This window comes from Mesoplodon mirus, assembly GCF_964341445.2.
Source record: "Mesoplodon mirus genome assembly, chromosome: 2".
In the NCBI taxonomy this organism is placed as follows: Eukaryota; Metazoa; Chordata; class Mammalia; order Artiodactyla; family Ziphiidae; genus Mesoplodon; species Mesoplodon mirus.
The window spans coordinates 151,393,028-151,405,294 of NC_138977.1; the positions used below are offsets into that span (position 1 = coordinate 151,393,028).

Consider the following 12,267-nt stretch of genomic DNA (forward strand, 5'->3'; position numbering starts at 1 on the left):
AAATCGGCATGAAGTAGGAAGAGTGATATGTTTTCTCCAGTCATGTTTAGGGATGAAATAATACAGATACTATATACTAGAACCTACTTTTTTCCCCTTGTAGACACTACTTTTGTTGAAATGTTCTCTGGAACAAATTCTGTTCTTGACTGGCCTGTGGTTTATTTTGCCTTCCTCCCTATGGGGGCAGAGGACCACATGCTAAGAAACTTGAAGTCATTTGAGAGCTTTCTTGTTTCATTATATTCTACATGTGCATAAGCCAGCTTTCACTTGGTGTGCTAGTTTCCTGTGGCTGACATAACAAAGTACCACAAACGAGGTGGCTTAAAACATAAAGATGTGTTGTTTCAAAGTTCTGGAGGCCACAAGTCTGAAATCAAAGTGTCAGTAGGGTCATGCTCTCTCTAAGGTTCTTTGCCTTTCTCTTAGCTTCTGGTGTTGCCAGAAATCCGTGGCATTCCTTGACCTGTAGCTGCATAACTCCAACCTCTGCCTCCATTGTCACATGGCACTCTCTCTGTGTCTCTGTGTTTTCACATGGCTGTCTTCCTATAAGGACACCAGTCAGATTGGATTAAGGGCTCACCCTACCCCACTATGACCTCATCTTAACTGATTCCATCTGCAATGGCCGTATTTTCAAATAAAGTCACATTCTGAGGCACTGAGAGTTAGGACATCAGGGTATTTTGATGGGGAACAAATCAACCCATAACACTTGGTAGAACTGTGATAACCCCCAAATTTCAGTGCCTTTAACAACAAAGTTTTTGGTGTTTGTTCATATTTCACATTGGGTGTAGTCTGGCTCCAACTCGGAGACTCTGCTCCATGTATCTTGCCCTTTCCAGGATCCAGGCTGAGGGAGCAGCCCTTCTCTTTCTCATGAGGCAAAGGAAAGCTTCCAGTTGCTGAACTACACAATGGCTTATAAAGCTTCTGTCACTTCTAATCACCTTTCACTGGTAGGACAGGTCATATGGCTAAGTCTGTAGGAATTAGAAGAGCATGTATTGACTACCCGCCACACATTTGGTGGTTAATAAATGGGAGGAACCATTCCAACAAGCAGGCCTTTGACAAAGGGTTGCCCTATCTCTTCACTCCGGTAGTTTTTCTGGAATATGAATTAGGTCTTCTATTTCTCTTGCATTGCTCTCAGTGCTCTAAATCAAATGCCTGGCACATGTTAATACTCAATAAAGTTTTCCTGAATGAATGAATAAATATACAGTTCATATTCACTTTGCTTTTAGCATCCTGATGAAAAAGATTTCAGTTATTAAAGACCCAAAGGACATAGTTAAAGATGAAAACCTCATTTGAGAAAATAAGTTGCTGAACAAATCATAACCCCCAAAGCACCTATTACTGTTCTGAGTTCTCTATTATTAATATGAAAACTGGTGCCTGAAATAAATGGTCTTAAAATTAGTTTTAAGAACATCTTTTTTTTTTTTTTTTTCTTTTTGCAGTATGCGGGCCTCTCACTGTTGTGGCCTCTCCCGTTGCGGAGCACAGGCTCCGGACGCGCAGGCCCAGTGGCCATGGCTCACGGGCCCAGCCGCTCCGCGGCATATGGGATCCTCCCAGACCGGGGCACGAACCCGCATCCCCTGCATCGGCAGGCGGACTCTCAACCACTGCGCCACCAGGGAGGCCCTTAAGAACATCTTTTAACCCAGAGCTTATTCATGGAGGAAATTTTATTGTTCCCATGGAGAGCATCTCACCCCCTTACTTTGTCCTCCTACCCGTATCTTTCTTCAACCTCACATTTCATTTTCTAATAAATTCATACTTTAGTTATCTTTTGCTAAAGGCCCTTCTTTATTACCTCTCTGCTTCCACGTTACTCACACTAGACATTTAAAAATATTTCCCTGCCGTCTTGTAATGAGTGATTCTTACATTTATTCATATTTATTTATGTTTTAATTCTTGATGCTTTACTATTTTAAGTAGTTCAAAATTACAAATATCAACAATTTAAAGGCACCTAGATTATCTAAAGAGACATATTAGAAACAATATTCTGAAAGCTAAATTTATCAAACTCTATTCATTCACAAATGTTTTTCAACCATATGAGCATAAGAAAACAGTTATTTTTTGGTCTCTCTTCAAATCCCTGCAAGGTAGCACAGATATTTCCCTAAAAAGTCTGTTGAGTAACGGTTATCAGATTGTCCATCCTCATGGTTGTGAAGTTGAAAAGGAAATGGAAAAAATATCCTCACTGTGAGCCTGCTTCATCTCCTTGTACTGTATGTAGTTAGCCAACCTATAAAGATTACGGTGTGTCTCTTTACAGAGCTACCACACTAAATCCAGGTTCCCTACCCCACTGAAGCAGGGTTGGGAAGAGGCCAGTCCCTGCATCAGGACCCCCAAATCTGCAGGGAATGCTCAAAACCCTGGTCTATGAAACAATTCTTGGCTCTGCAGCCCTGTCTGCTCCCAACCGCCACTGACACGCAAATCTAAACAGGCCCTTTATCTCCCTTTCAAAAGTTTTCTTTTCATATTTTCTCTTAATCATGTAGAAATTGTCCTTTTCAGGAGTGTGAAAGTCACTGAAGAAATCACGAAAGTTGGCAATCACATTGAGGCCAGTGCCTTCGTGTCCCGGCATCTCACAAGCAAGGACAGTTTTACTAGTTAGAACTCTGCTGTGTCCTCCCGAAACCAAGCTAAACTGAAGCTAATGCTAAAAGCCTTCAATACTTTTTGAAAAATCCATCAAAGGTTTTGCTGAATGATATTTATAAGGGCCTCACTGTTCTCTTTCAAAAACTGAAATGCCCTTCTCTGACAGTTGAAAAAAATTGCTTGTGCTTTTCATCTTTCCCTCTCAGAGTGTAAACATTGTTTTGAGTGAAAGGAGCTGAAGGAGCGCTTACTTTCCCTTGAAATTTTATTTTTAAATAAGAGAGGGAGAAAATCCTTTTTCTGACTAATACTAATAATACAGGTCAAAGTGTCAGGCGATATACAATTAAATGGAAAACAAAAAAGGTTCCCCCTCTTTTTCTCACAGTACAATGGCACTGGAATATAAATTACCGATGAAGATGAAATAATACTTCAAAGCTTGTAGGGCAGGGCAGGGCAGTGTTTACAAAGTATTTTCTATGGCACGATAAGACACTGAAGATGACGGTAACCCATGGACTTGAGGGTGTTGTTGAATAGTCTAAAACTAGCATGAGGTAGGATTTTAGGTCCCTATAGCCTGTGACCCCGTGATATGCTTTGTTTCGCAAGGGCAGCTGCAGTTATCAACAGATGTTTCAGCAATAAATAATTGGTATCATCTCGGAAAAGACCCATCTACCTGGGGAGAGGGCATAATACCAAAAACACTGCCCGGCTATTACAGCCACATTAATCTCCCATCTCTCCAGGTTTCTTGGGGAGCATGCTGCAGGTGTTTTTTCTGAGAGAGAGCAGACAAACTCTCTCAAGTCAGCAAGCTTTGTGTGGAGTGTAAAGGAGGTTGGCCCCTGCCATAAATTTCTGTCTGTGGCCACACACCAAAGGAGAAAAGATTGGGGGGATGGGGAAGTAGGAGAGGGAGGAAACAGGGGAGGCTGTGGAGAACAGAAAGGAGAGCACAAAACACATACGATTTTTCTTGATTAAGTTAAGCCTAAGAGAGGAACATTAGAGATGACCCTTAATTTTACTAACTCAGGCGCTCAGCACAATTCTGTGCTTAACTTTGCCCTGTTATTTGTGGAATTAACTTAAAGACAGCGTTTACACTCCAAGTGTAGTGCTAATTTTTAAAATGGAAGGGAAACTTTTTATGGGAAGGATTCATTTCAAGGTAAAAAAAAAATCACTGAAATTTAGATTTATAAAAAAACAGTAAGAAGAGATAACTGAAAAGACAAACTCAGCAGCCTTTAACTATTTTTTATGTAAGAACTGAATCTCACAATTATATTATAACATGGTTGTCCAGTTCAGTAAAGTGTAATATTGAAACCAGTGGATAATGGGACAAAAACAAATCATGGATCATGGAATTTCCTCAAGATACTTTTGACAAACTAAGATATTAAAAGTAGCCCTAGTTCACGGGGTGCTATAGTTCTTCATATTTACAAAACAGAGTGGTTTAGCAATTGTGCACTTGGGGTCTGACACAATAAGAAAGCATCCTGAGAGTCTTTAGGAGGTGTGGTTGCTTAATTTATAGCTTGCTGGGTAAGCGAAAGAAAATGATGCTCAGAGTTCAAAAAGCTCCCAGGTTAAACACATTACGGGCTAAAGCAGCCTAATGGACTGATTCTTAGAGCTGCGCCTGAGTGATCTTGTGAGCGGGGCACAAACCTCTTAAATTCTCTATGGCTTTACTTCCCCCCAGTTGTGACATCCGTGCAATATATAGAGGGAAAGTAGAAGGAATAATGAATGGATTCCTGAAATAGTCTAACAACTATGAGCTGTTTGTCTCTCAACTCACATTAACCCCAAATGCAGCGAGACCTGGATGTTTTTAAAACACCATTTTCAGTTTTTCAGCCAACGTCACCACCAGGTTTGAATACAGCGAGGGGGATCTGGTAAGCGTGCATGGAATGAAGGGAATAAAACCCTGGTTATAGTGATGTGCTGAATCTCAGTTTCTCAGCCTATGCTGGAAATTCAGAGGAACTTTCTAAGCCCCAAAGGTCAAAGCAGGGGTCACTCCCTCTGTGAAGCTATCCTGCTCTTACCTTCCGGGGAAGCCGTAGAAAGTTCTTATATGCCACCAGCCGAATCACACAGGGCTTTCCAAGCCCTTCTCCACTCACATTCCTGTTCAGGCTCTCTGCCTTTAATTTATAGCTTGCCGGGTAATCTAAAGAAAATGATGCTCAGAGTTCAAAGAGCTCCCAGGTTAAACACATTACGGGCTAGAGCAGCCTAATGGACTGATTCTTAGAGCTGCCCAATTCATCGCCACCCTATTTTTTGCAACAGTCATTCTTAAACTCTAACACGCAACAGAATCATCTGAAGGGCTTGTCTAACGTTGACTGCTAGACCCTCACACCCAGAGCTTTTGATTTGGTAAGACTAGTGCAGGGCCCAGGAATCTGACTCAGTATCTGCGTGATGCTAGTGCTGTTGTTGGGAGGTCTAAATTAAAGCACCATTGCTTCAGAGCTGCACTATCCAATTAAACAGTAGCCCTAGCCACATGTGGCTATTTACATAGAAGTTCATTTTAAAAATTAAATAAAACTAAAAATTCAGTTCTTCAGTCATTCTAGCCACATTTCAGGTGCTCAAGAGCCACATGTGGCCAGGGGCTAAATGTATTGGGCAACAGATATACAGAACATTTCCAACATTGCAGAAAGTTCCACTCTACAGCTTGCATTAGAGTAAACAAGTTTCAGGACTTCTACCTGTGCTCTCAAGTTCATTCCTCGAGGCTTCCAGAGGGAGAACTGGAGCAGGACGGAGGAAGGGGCTAAGTCACAGCTCCGCCACTCACTGGTCTGTTCCCCTAGGCAAGTTAATCTCCCTGCACCTTAATTTCCTCATCTGCGAAATGGGCTTGATAATGGTAATAATCACTGGAGGGCTACTTTGAGAATTAAATGAGATGATGCATGTGCATTTTGTAAACTCTACAGTGATACACACACTACAGTTTTTTTGTTCCATTCCACTTCTCCACTAACAACAAGCACACTTATTTAAAACCCCTGGTTCACCACTGAATTCGTTCCAAGTATTCACTTTCCTTTGCCTACGGTCCTCAGCCTGCTTAACCTCGGGTGTTTGTTTTTTGGAGGGCTGGAAAGTTTTGGGGGAGGCAGTTACTGTTCCTCCAGTAACAGTAATGACTGGACAACAGTAATGACCGTTGGAGTCATTGTCTCCAACAATGCTGTTATGTGTACATAGATTAGGGGATCTTCCCTGGATTTTTGTTTTAATAGGTAAAAACAATGTCTATATCCATACATTTATTTTGGGATGACCCCAAAACACATTCCCATGTAAACCAATAAAATAAAATTTTGGGAATATTATCATTGCTTGTAATGCCTGGTCTCCAGACAAACATCTATATTTTATGTGAGAAAAAAAAAAAAGCTAATAGAGTCTCTTCTTTGATAATCATCTAAGAGAATGTAGGAAAAAAAAAAACACTATCAGAAAGGAAAATGGAACTCCTAGTAGCATCCCCAGAACCTAAGCCTGAAACCTGAGCTCAAATCTGAGTTCATGTGTTATTCTTGAGGCTCTCTCCTATCTGGGGTAGAGGTACCCATTTGATTAGTTTCCAATAAATGAGTTGAGGAATAAGCATGCCAATGACTTTGACATGATACTTCCTGAACAGTGTGAATCATCATGAGGAGATAAGGGAGTGAACAGGATTCCGGGCAGGGCTCAGGGAAGGGACATGCCAGACCTCAGTAGCTTAGACAGCAAGTCACATGGATGAAATAGTGGTGAATTTATTTTTTTTAACCTACCCAACTTTTAGAAAGTAGTATTTCAAAATAAAAATGCTATGAGGCATGGCGGAATCAAAACTACTGCTTCTGGCCCACCAAGAATATGCAAATAGGGACTTCCCTGGCAGTCCAGTGGTTAAGACTTCGCCTTCCAATGCAGGGGGTGAGGATTCAATCCCTGGTCAGGGAGCTAAGATCCCACATGCCTCACAGCCAAAAAACCAAAACATAAAAAACAGAAGCAATATTGCAACAAATTCAATAAAGACTTAAAAGAAAAGAATATATATATTTTTTTAAGTCATGTAAATATTTCAGCATGACAGGTTCTCATTAGGCCCACTGACCACCCTTCTTCACTTGTACTTGATTTGCCTTTCCAACAGAAGGTCTTATGGGCAAGCAAACCCTCTTAAAAAGCTTCCCCCCACACACATTAGTCAATCTGGCAGAGCTGACCATAAGGGTAGGGGCTGTTTTATGCTTCAAAGAAATGTAATCTATTAGACCACTTAGAGGCTAAATGCCTCACTTGGGGGTGTCAGAGGAACAGGTGGTGTGGCTCTTCCTACCAGTAACTGCTCCAACCCGGCGCCAATCACATCCTGCAGGTTTGTTTTGTCCTCTGGGCTCACAGCTTGTTTGTACTGCCACTTTTCAGGCACGAAGGGCCACTTCATTTCCTTTGCCTCCTGGATCAGGGTTCTTAACTCGCTGGGGAGTGAAGCTGAAAAGGTCAGAGTTCAGGTAAGGAAATTGCAGTCAAAGAAAAGGCTGTTGAGTTACCAATGTTATGATGAAGCACCTCAGTGGCAAAAAAATTTTTTTCCTACCTCTTGCTGGCTGGCCTAACCTGGTAGTTCTGACTCAAAGAATAATAGCGAAAAGCTATCTGTCAGGGGTGGCCCTGGTCTACTTTGCCCTACGGGTAAATTGGGGTAGTCAGGCATTAAAAAAGGTTTTAGCAGGAAGTAAAGCACTTCAGTGACTATCTCTGCATGAAGAATCAGAGAAAGGAACGAAGGAAATATTATTTTTCCTGTAAAATGAGAACAGGACTGAGAATGGAATGGCATTTGGGGCTTGTGGCAGCTGGGTAATGCAGAGAATCAATCTGTACAACTTATTTTTTCTCCTCTAAGACCTCACCTCACCTCAGACTTTCCCTGTGGACTACATTTGAATATAGACAATGAATGCAAAAAACCCATATCAATTTATTATGAAATGGCCTTGTTTCACATTAGGAGATATAGTTAATCTCTTAATAGACATCAAACCTAGTTAATTATATAAGTCAACAATCTCCTATCCAAACTTGGGAAACCCGAAAAGCTCTGCAAACTAGAAGGTTTTTTTTTAAGTTTGGCACCCGAACCAGACTTGAATTGACTAGAGGCTATTTATAATCTTGTTATAGTGAGATTAGTCAACATTTTGTTCTGAAAATTTTAATGTTTGACTGTAGATGCTGCCCCAGCTTCTACTGGAGTGTTAGTATAACAGACGGTGTATACACCATACTTCCCTTTCTAACATTTGAAAAAATTCTGAATTCTGCAGCACATGTGACCTCCCCCCAGGGCTGTGAATAAGGTATCATGGACTTGTATATATGACTGCCAGCTATAAATCTCCAGTTGCTTGTCTTGCAGACATTTCAGACTCAACATATCTAAAACTGAACTCATCACCTTTTTTCTAAATATTGTATTTCCCTCTCTGTTTTCTATTTTGATGAATGCTACTATCATTCACTGACTCGCCCAAGTCTGAAACCCAGAAGTTGGTCTAGACTTTTTGTTCTCTCTTCCTCCCTGGATCTAATTGGTTATCAAATTCTGTGGATCCTAAAATCGATTTCTTCCTTTTAATTATCAGTAATTTTTGCCTGAGTCATTGTTTTCTATCTCCTCCCATCCATTTCATCTGCCAGACCGTTGCTTCCCATTTTGCTAAAAACAAGATGGACCAGGCCATTGCTCTGCACAAAATTCTCCGATGCTTTTGCACATCCTGTCCCCACTGTTTGCACTGCCCTCCCTCAATTGCCTCATGACCAGGCTCAGGCCCACTGACTTCATTCAGCATTCAGTGCAAACACTGCCACTTCTCATCAGCCCTGCCATGATCTCCCAGTGGAATTGAGATGTCCCTCATGAGGGCTCCCAAACCCACAGGTGCATGCTCCTTTCAGCATTCATCCCACTGTTCTCTAGCCACATCTATCCTTTCACTGAACTGTGGACTGTCAGCTTCCTGAAAACTGGCATCACATCTTATCACTTTTGTAAATCACACCATGATGGTTAAAAGAAAGATTAGTCTCATGTTTACATGAGACATGCTAAATAAGACAAAAGAGAGTGAAAAAAAAAGAAGAGAAGGAAGAAAAGCTAACTCTGCCTTGGTTCATGATGTCTTCTTGAGTCCTTGCCACCAGCTGGGCAAATGTAAGGAAGTCTCCTGAGGGGAAGGACTGCTTGGCATTGAGGGGATAATGCATGGGCTATGCCAATGAATGATTGATCTGGACTACTAAGGATAACTTACAAGTGTCACACTGAAACCATTGTCCCCCCACCCCCTGCCCCATTCAGTAACCCAGAACTACTGAGCACCCTCTGTGCAATGGCACTCCCCCAGTGAAAGCAAAACCACGAGGTTGGAAGCCTATGTGGTCACAATCTCCTCTTACCACCACTGACATAATTTTAATCTCTGAAAATGTTTCCAATATACATATAGAGAAAATTTCTTAAATGATATTTCTAAATAGTCATGAATAGGATGACTATTCAGTTCTATTTGCTTAGGACAGTCCTATGTAATCATAGTGTACTTATTAATAGTGCTTTTTCACTCTCAAAAGTACTTCAATTCTGATAAATTATTTGGATACTCTGTCCATGAGTGTCAAGCTCAGGGGTCAAAGGATTAGTTAAATGACAACAGAAATGTGATTTCTGGATTCACAGAATTTCACTGTATTTTGGCAATGAATAACTTTAAATATTTTCAAAATTTCTTCATGATGATGTATTTGTTACAAATCCTTTTTTCCTCCTCATACCACCCTTTCCGTACAGATCGTGCCAGAACATGGATAGTCCACTGGGGAATACTGAAATAAAAGATGCCTCTGAAGTATGTTTTAAAAATATATCTCTTTTTGGATTTCAGTTCCTTCTCTATCTCAGGGGGTTAGAGTTGCTAGGACTAGTCACCCATGCTGACTATGACAATTTCTGAAGAAAAAGGATGGGGTTGAGAGGAAGAGGGAAAAGAATAAAACCCATAGTGTTCATGTTCGAGTCCACCGGCTGGCCCTGTCGCCTTAAGTGACCCTGTACTAATGCCTTTCTCTGGGAGCACATGCGGGTGATGACATCAGTGGCGGTGGCAGCCCGACCCGTGAGCTAGAGCTGCTCAGAAACCACCTGCCGAGGGACAGGCTCCGTGTTCAGACTGTGTCCAACCACACTGATGGCGCTCGGGTGGACCATGCAACATGCAGTGGCGATGGGCAAATGCTGAGTTTGTCAATGGCTCAGCACAGGGTTCCTCCCCCATTGATTTACTGGATTCAGCCAACCCCAGCAGTCCGCCCCTGACCCAGCAGTAGCCTCCTCTGCCTCTCTGGTCACTTACTTCCCCAAGCAGCTTACCTGAAGGGCCATGGCTAATTGAGTGATTTTGCAGTCGTGATTTGCCTTATCTGGAACTAAACTGATTATTTCTCCTATTCTGTGGCACTTGAGAAGAAAAAGAAAATGAAAATCCTTCCCGATTGGGGGCTCAGAGTCTTCACTAAGGAGAATACAAAGCTTAAAGGAATTTAGGCTGAAGAGACAAAGGACATGATGTAGTAAAAGGAGAAGAGAAAAACTTCAGGAGAAATAACAGAACACAACACACTGCCCCTGGGGAGAACTAGGACCAGCACTGGAGCAAGCAAAGTTAGACACTGATGTATCTGGCTAGTAAAGAAAGGAAACACTAAGGCTGTGAAACAACTGGACATGGGGCATGTTATCTTGAAAAGAACATGGATGACAGGTTACAAAAAATTAGACTTCTAAAGGCACCTAAAAGTTCTCTTATAAAAATATATGTGCCTATATACAAGAATGTGGGAAAAAGACTCTCCTAGAACATTTTCCCATTACATAATCAACAACAACAAAAGAGATGGGGAGTGTGCATTTTATATGGGGATCTTATTTCTGTAAGGAATAGCAAATGACTAAAAATACAAAGAAAAATATTAAAAGCACATAAAAGGGACACACTGATAGAAATGAAGGGAAATTTATCTGAATGCTAAAAAGAATCTAAGAAGCCTGCCTCTTCAAAACTGGCTAAAGAAGAAATCAGAATTGCTTTAACTTTCTAGACTTTGTGATTGAAACTTCCCAAACAATGACTCATCTAAAACTATGAATGGCACAAACTATGAATGAGCAAAAAAGCCAAATTCTTAAACCCTGATAATGTTGCAATAAGTATTTATCAGTATGAGTGGATTTATTTTACAAATGGCATGTAAATACAAGATGAGAAAATGTACTGATGATCAAAAAAGAGAGATGGGACTGATGAGATGACATATTTGTGGAAACTGTAGAAGTCTATGGAAACTGATGAGACACAAAAGCCTAGTTTGAAAAAAAAGTATGTGCCACCATTCAGAAGTTGCTTCAATTTTTTAATAATTGAAATTTACGTGCACCAGCCCACTTGGACCCTTTGTTCTCCTTGAACTAAATTGTTTCTTGTGGCCTCATGTTTACTGAAGCTTAAAATTAGAACTGACAGCAATTCACTGCAACAAAGTGGGCTTCCTCCCCTGCCCGTCCACCCACAGCCCATGTCCCATTCATGCCCTAGAAATCCACTCATCTCTCTGTGGTCATCTGCCAAGAGAAGAAAAATAGGGCAGAGATGAGAATGTGTTGTTCAGACAGGGGAAAGGAGAGCAAACCTGCTGCTCCCCACTCCCCCCAGCACCTCCCATCAGAACCTCACCTCTGCACCGCTGGTCCTCCCTCTTGTCCTCCTCTAACACATCTGACGCCTCCAACAAGAGCTGGTCCAGCACTTGCTTGCACTCTTGCAGTAGCACAGCTACAGCTTTTTGATTATTCATGATGATTACCCTCCCTCGATGATGAGTCGAGTGTCCCTGGGTCTACGGTGATCAATTACCTAGGAGAAGACATCGATTCTCAATAAAAGAGCCCCTTCAAGCCTGAGGTACCTGGTGAACAAAAGAGGGGGAAAGATGATTAACTGAAGCATCATCAATTATCTGTAAGACTCAAGCAGGGAGGGATAATAGAGCAAACACATGAAAATACATGACAGCCCCTGAGGACTTTCTTAGGGGAGTGTGTGAAATTACTGCAGGGCCTGGTCTAGATGGGCAGCACCTCGAAGTCATCAGAGAGCAGAAGGGAAAGGGTCCTGGTGCAGACCTGGTTACCCACAGTGAAGTCAGTGGAATCACATGGAGCCAAATGAAATGAATATACCCTATGATTCATGTATCTTCTGAATACCTCCTATCAGTGCCTCTGGATCCCAGTGGCACCACACTTTCTTGCCTCTCTGGAAGTCCACAGGAAGCATCTGGCTAACAGTTCTAATATTCAGACACAAGCACATGGTAATAAGAAGTTTACCACTCTCATAACCCACTGCTGATTTCCCCTGTGCAGTATTCTTTATGGTATTTAGCATTATATAATTTGGACCAAAATAGGCAATGACAGATGCCAAATTTAAAGCTCTT

The 12,267-nt window shown here is 41.6% G+C and overlaps 1 protein-coding gene across 10 annotated transcripts in view; it reads right to left on the bottom strand.

Annotated features, from left to right (window-relative positions):
- Positions 1 to 12,267, bottom strand: part of ALPK1 (alpha kinase 1) — a 138,207-nt gene that overhangs the window by 52,864 nt on the left and 73,076 nt on the right. For 6 of the 10 annotated variants that reach the window (XM_082641095.1, XM_082641102.1, XM_082641103.1 and 3 more), the window contains 2 exons: positions 11,502 to 11,681; positions 7,046 to 7,200 (listed from right to left, as the gene is read on the bottom strand). In XM_082641095.1, the coding sequence (XP_082497221.1) occupies positions 7,046 to 7,200; positions 11,502 to 11,622 (276 nt within the window). In that variant the 5' untranslated portion in view covers positions 11,623 to 11,681. Of the gene's footprint in view, positions 1 to 7,045; positions 7,201 to 11,501; positions 11,734 to 12,267 lie in introns of all 10 variants that reach the window. The other 4 variants (XM_082641098.1, XM_082641094.1, XM_082641099.1 and 1 more) reach the window with 1 other exon arrangement.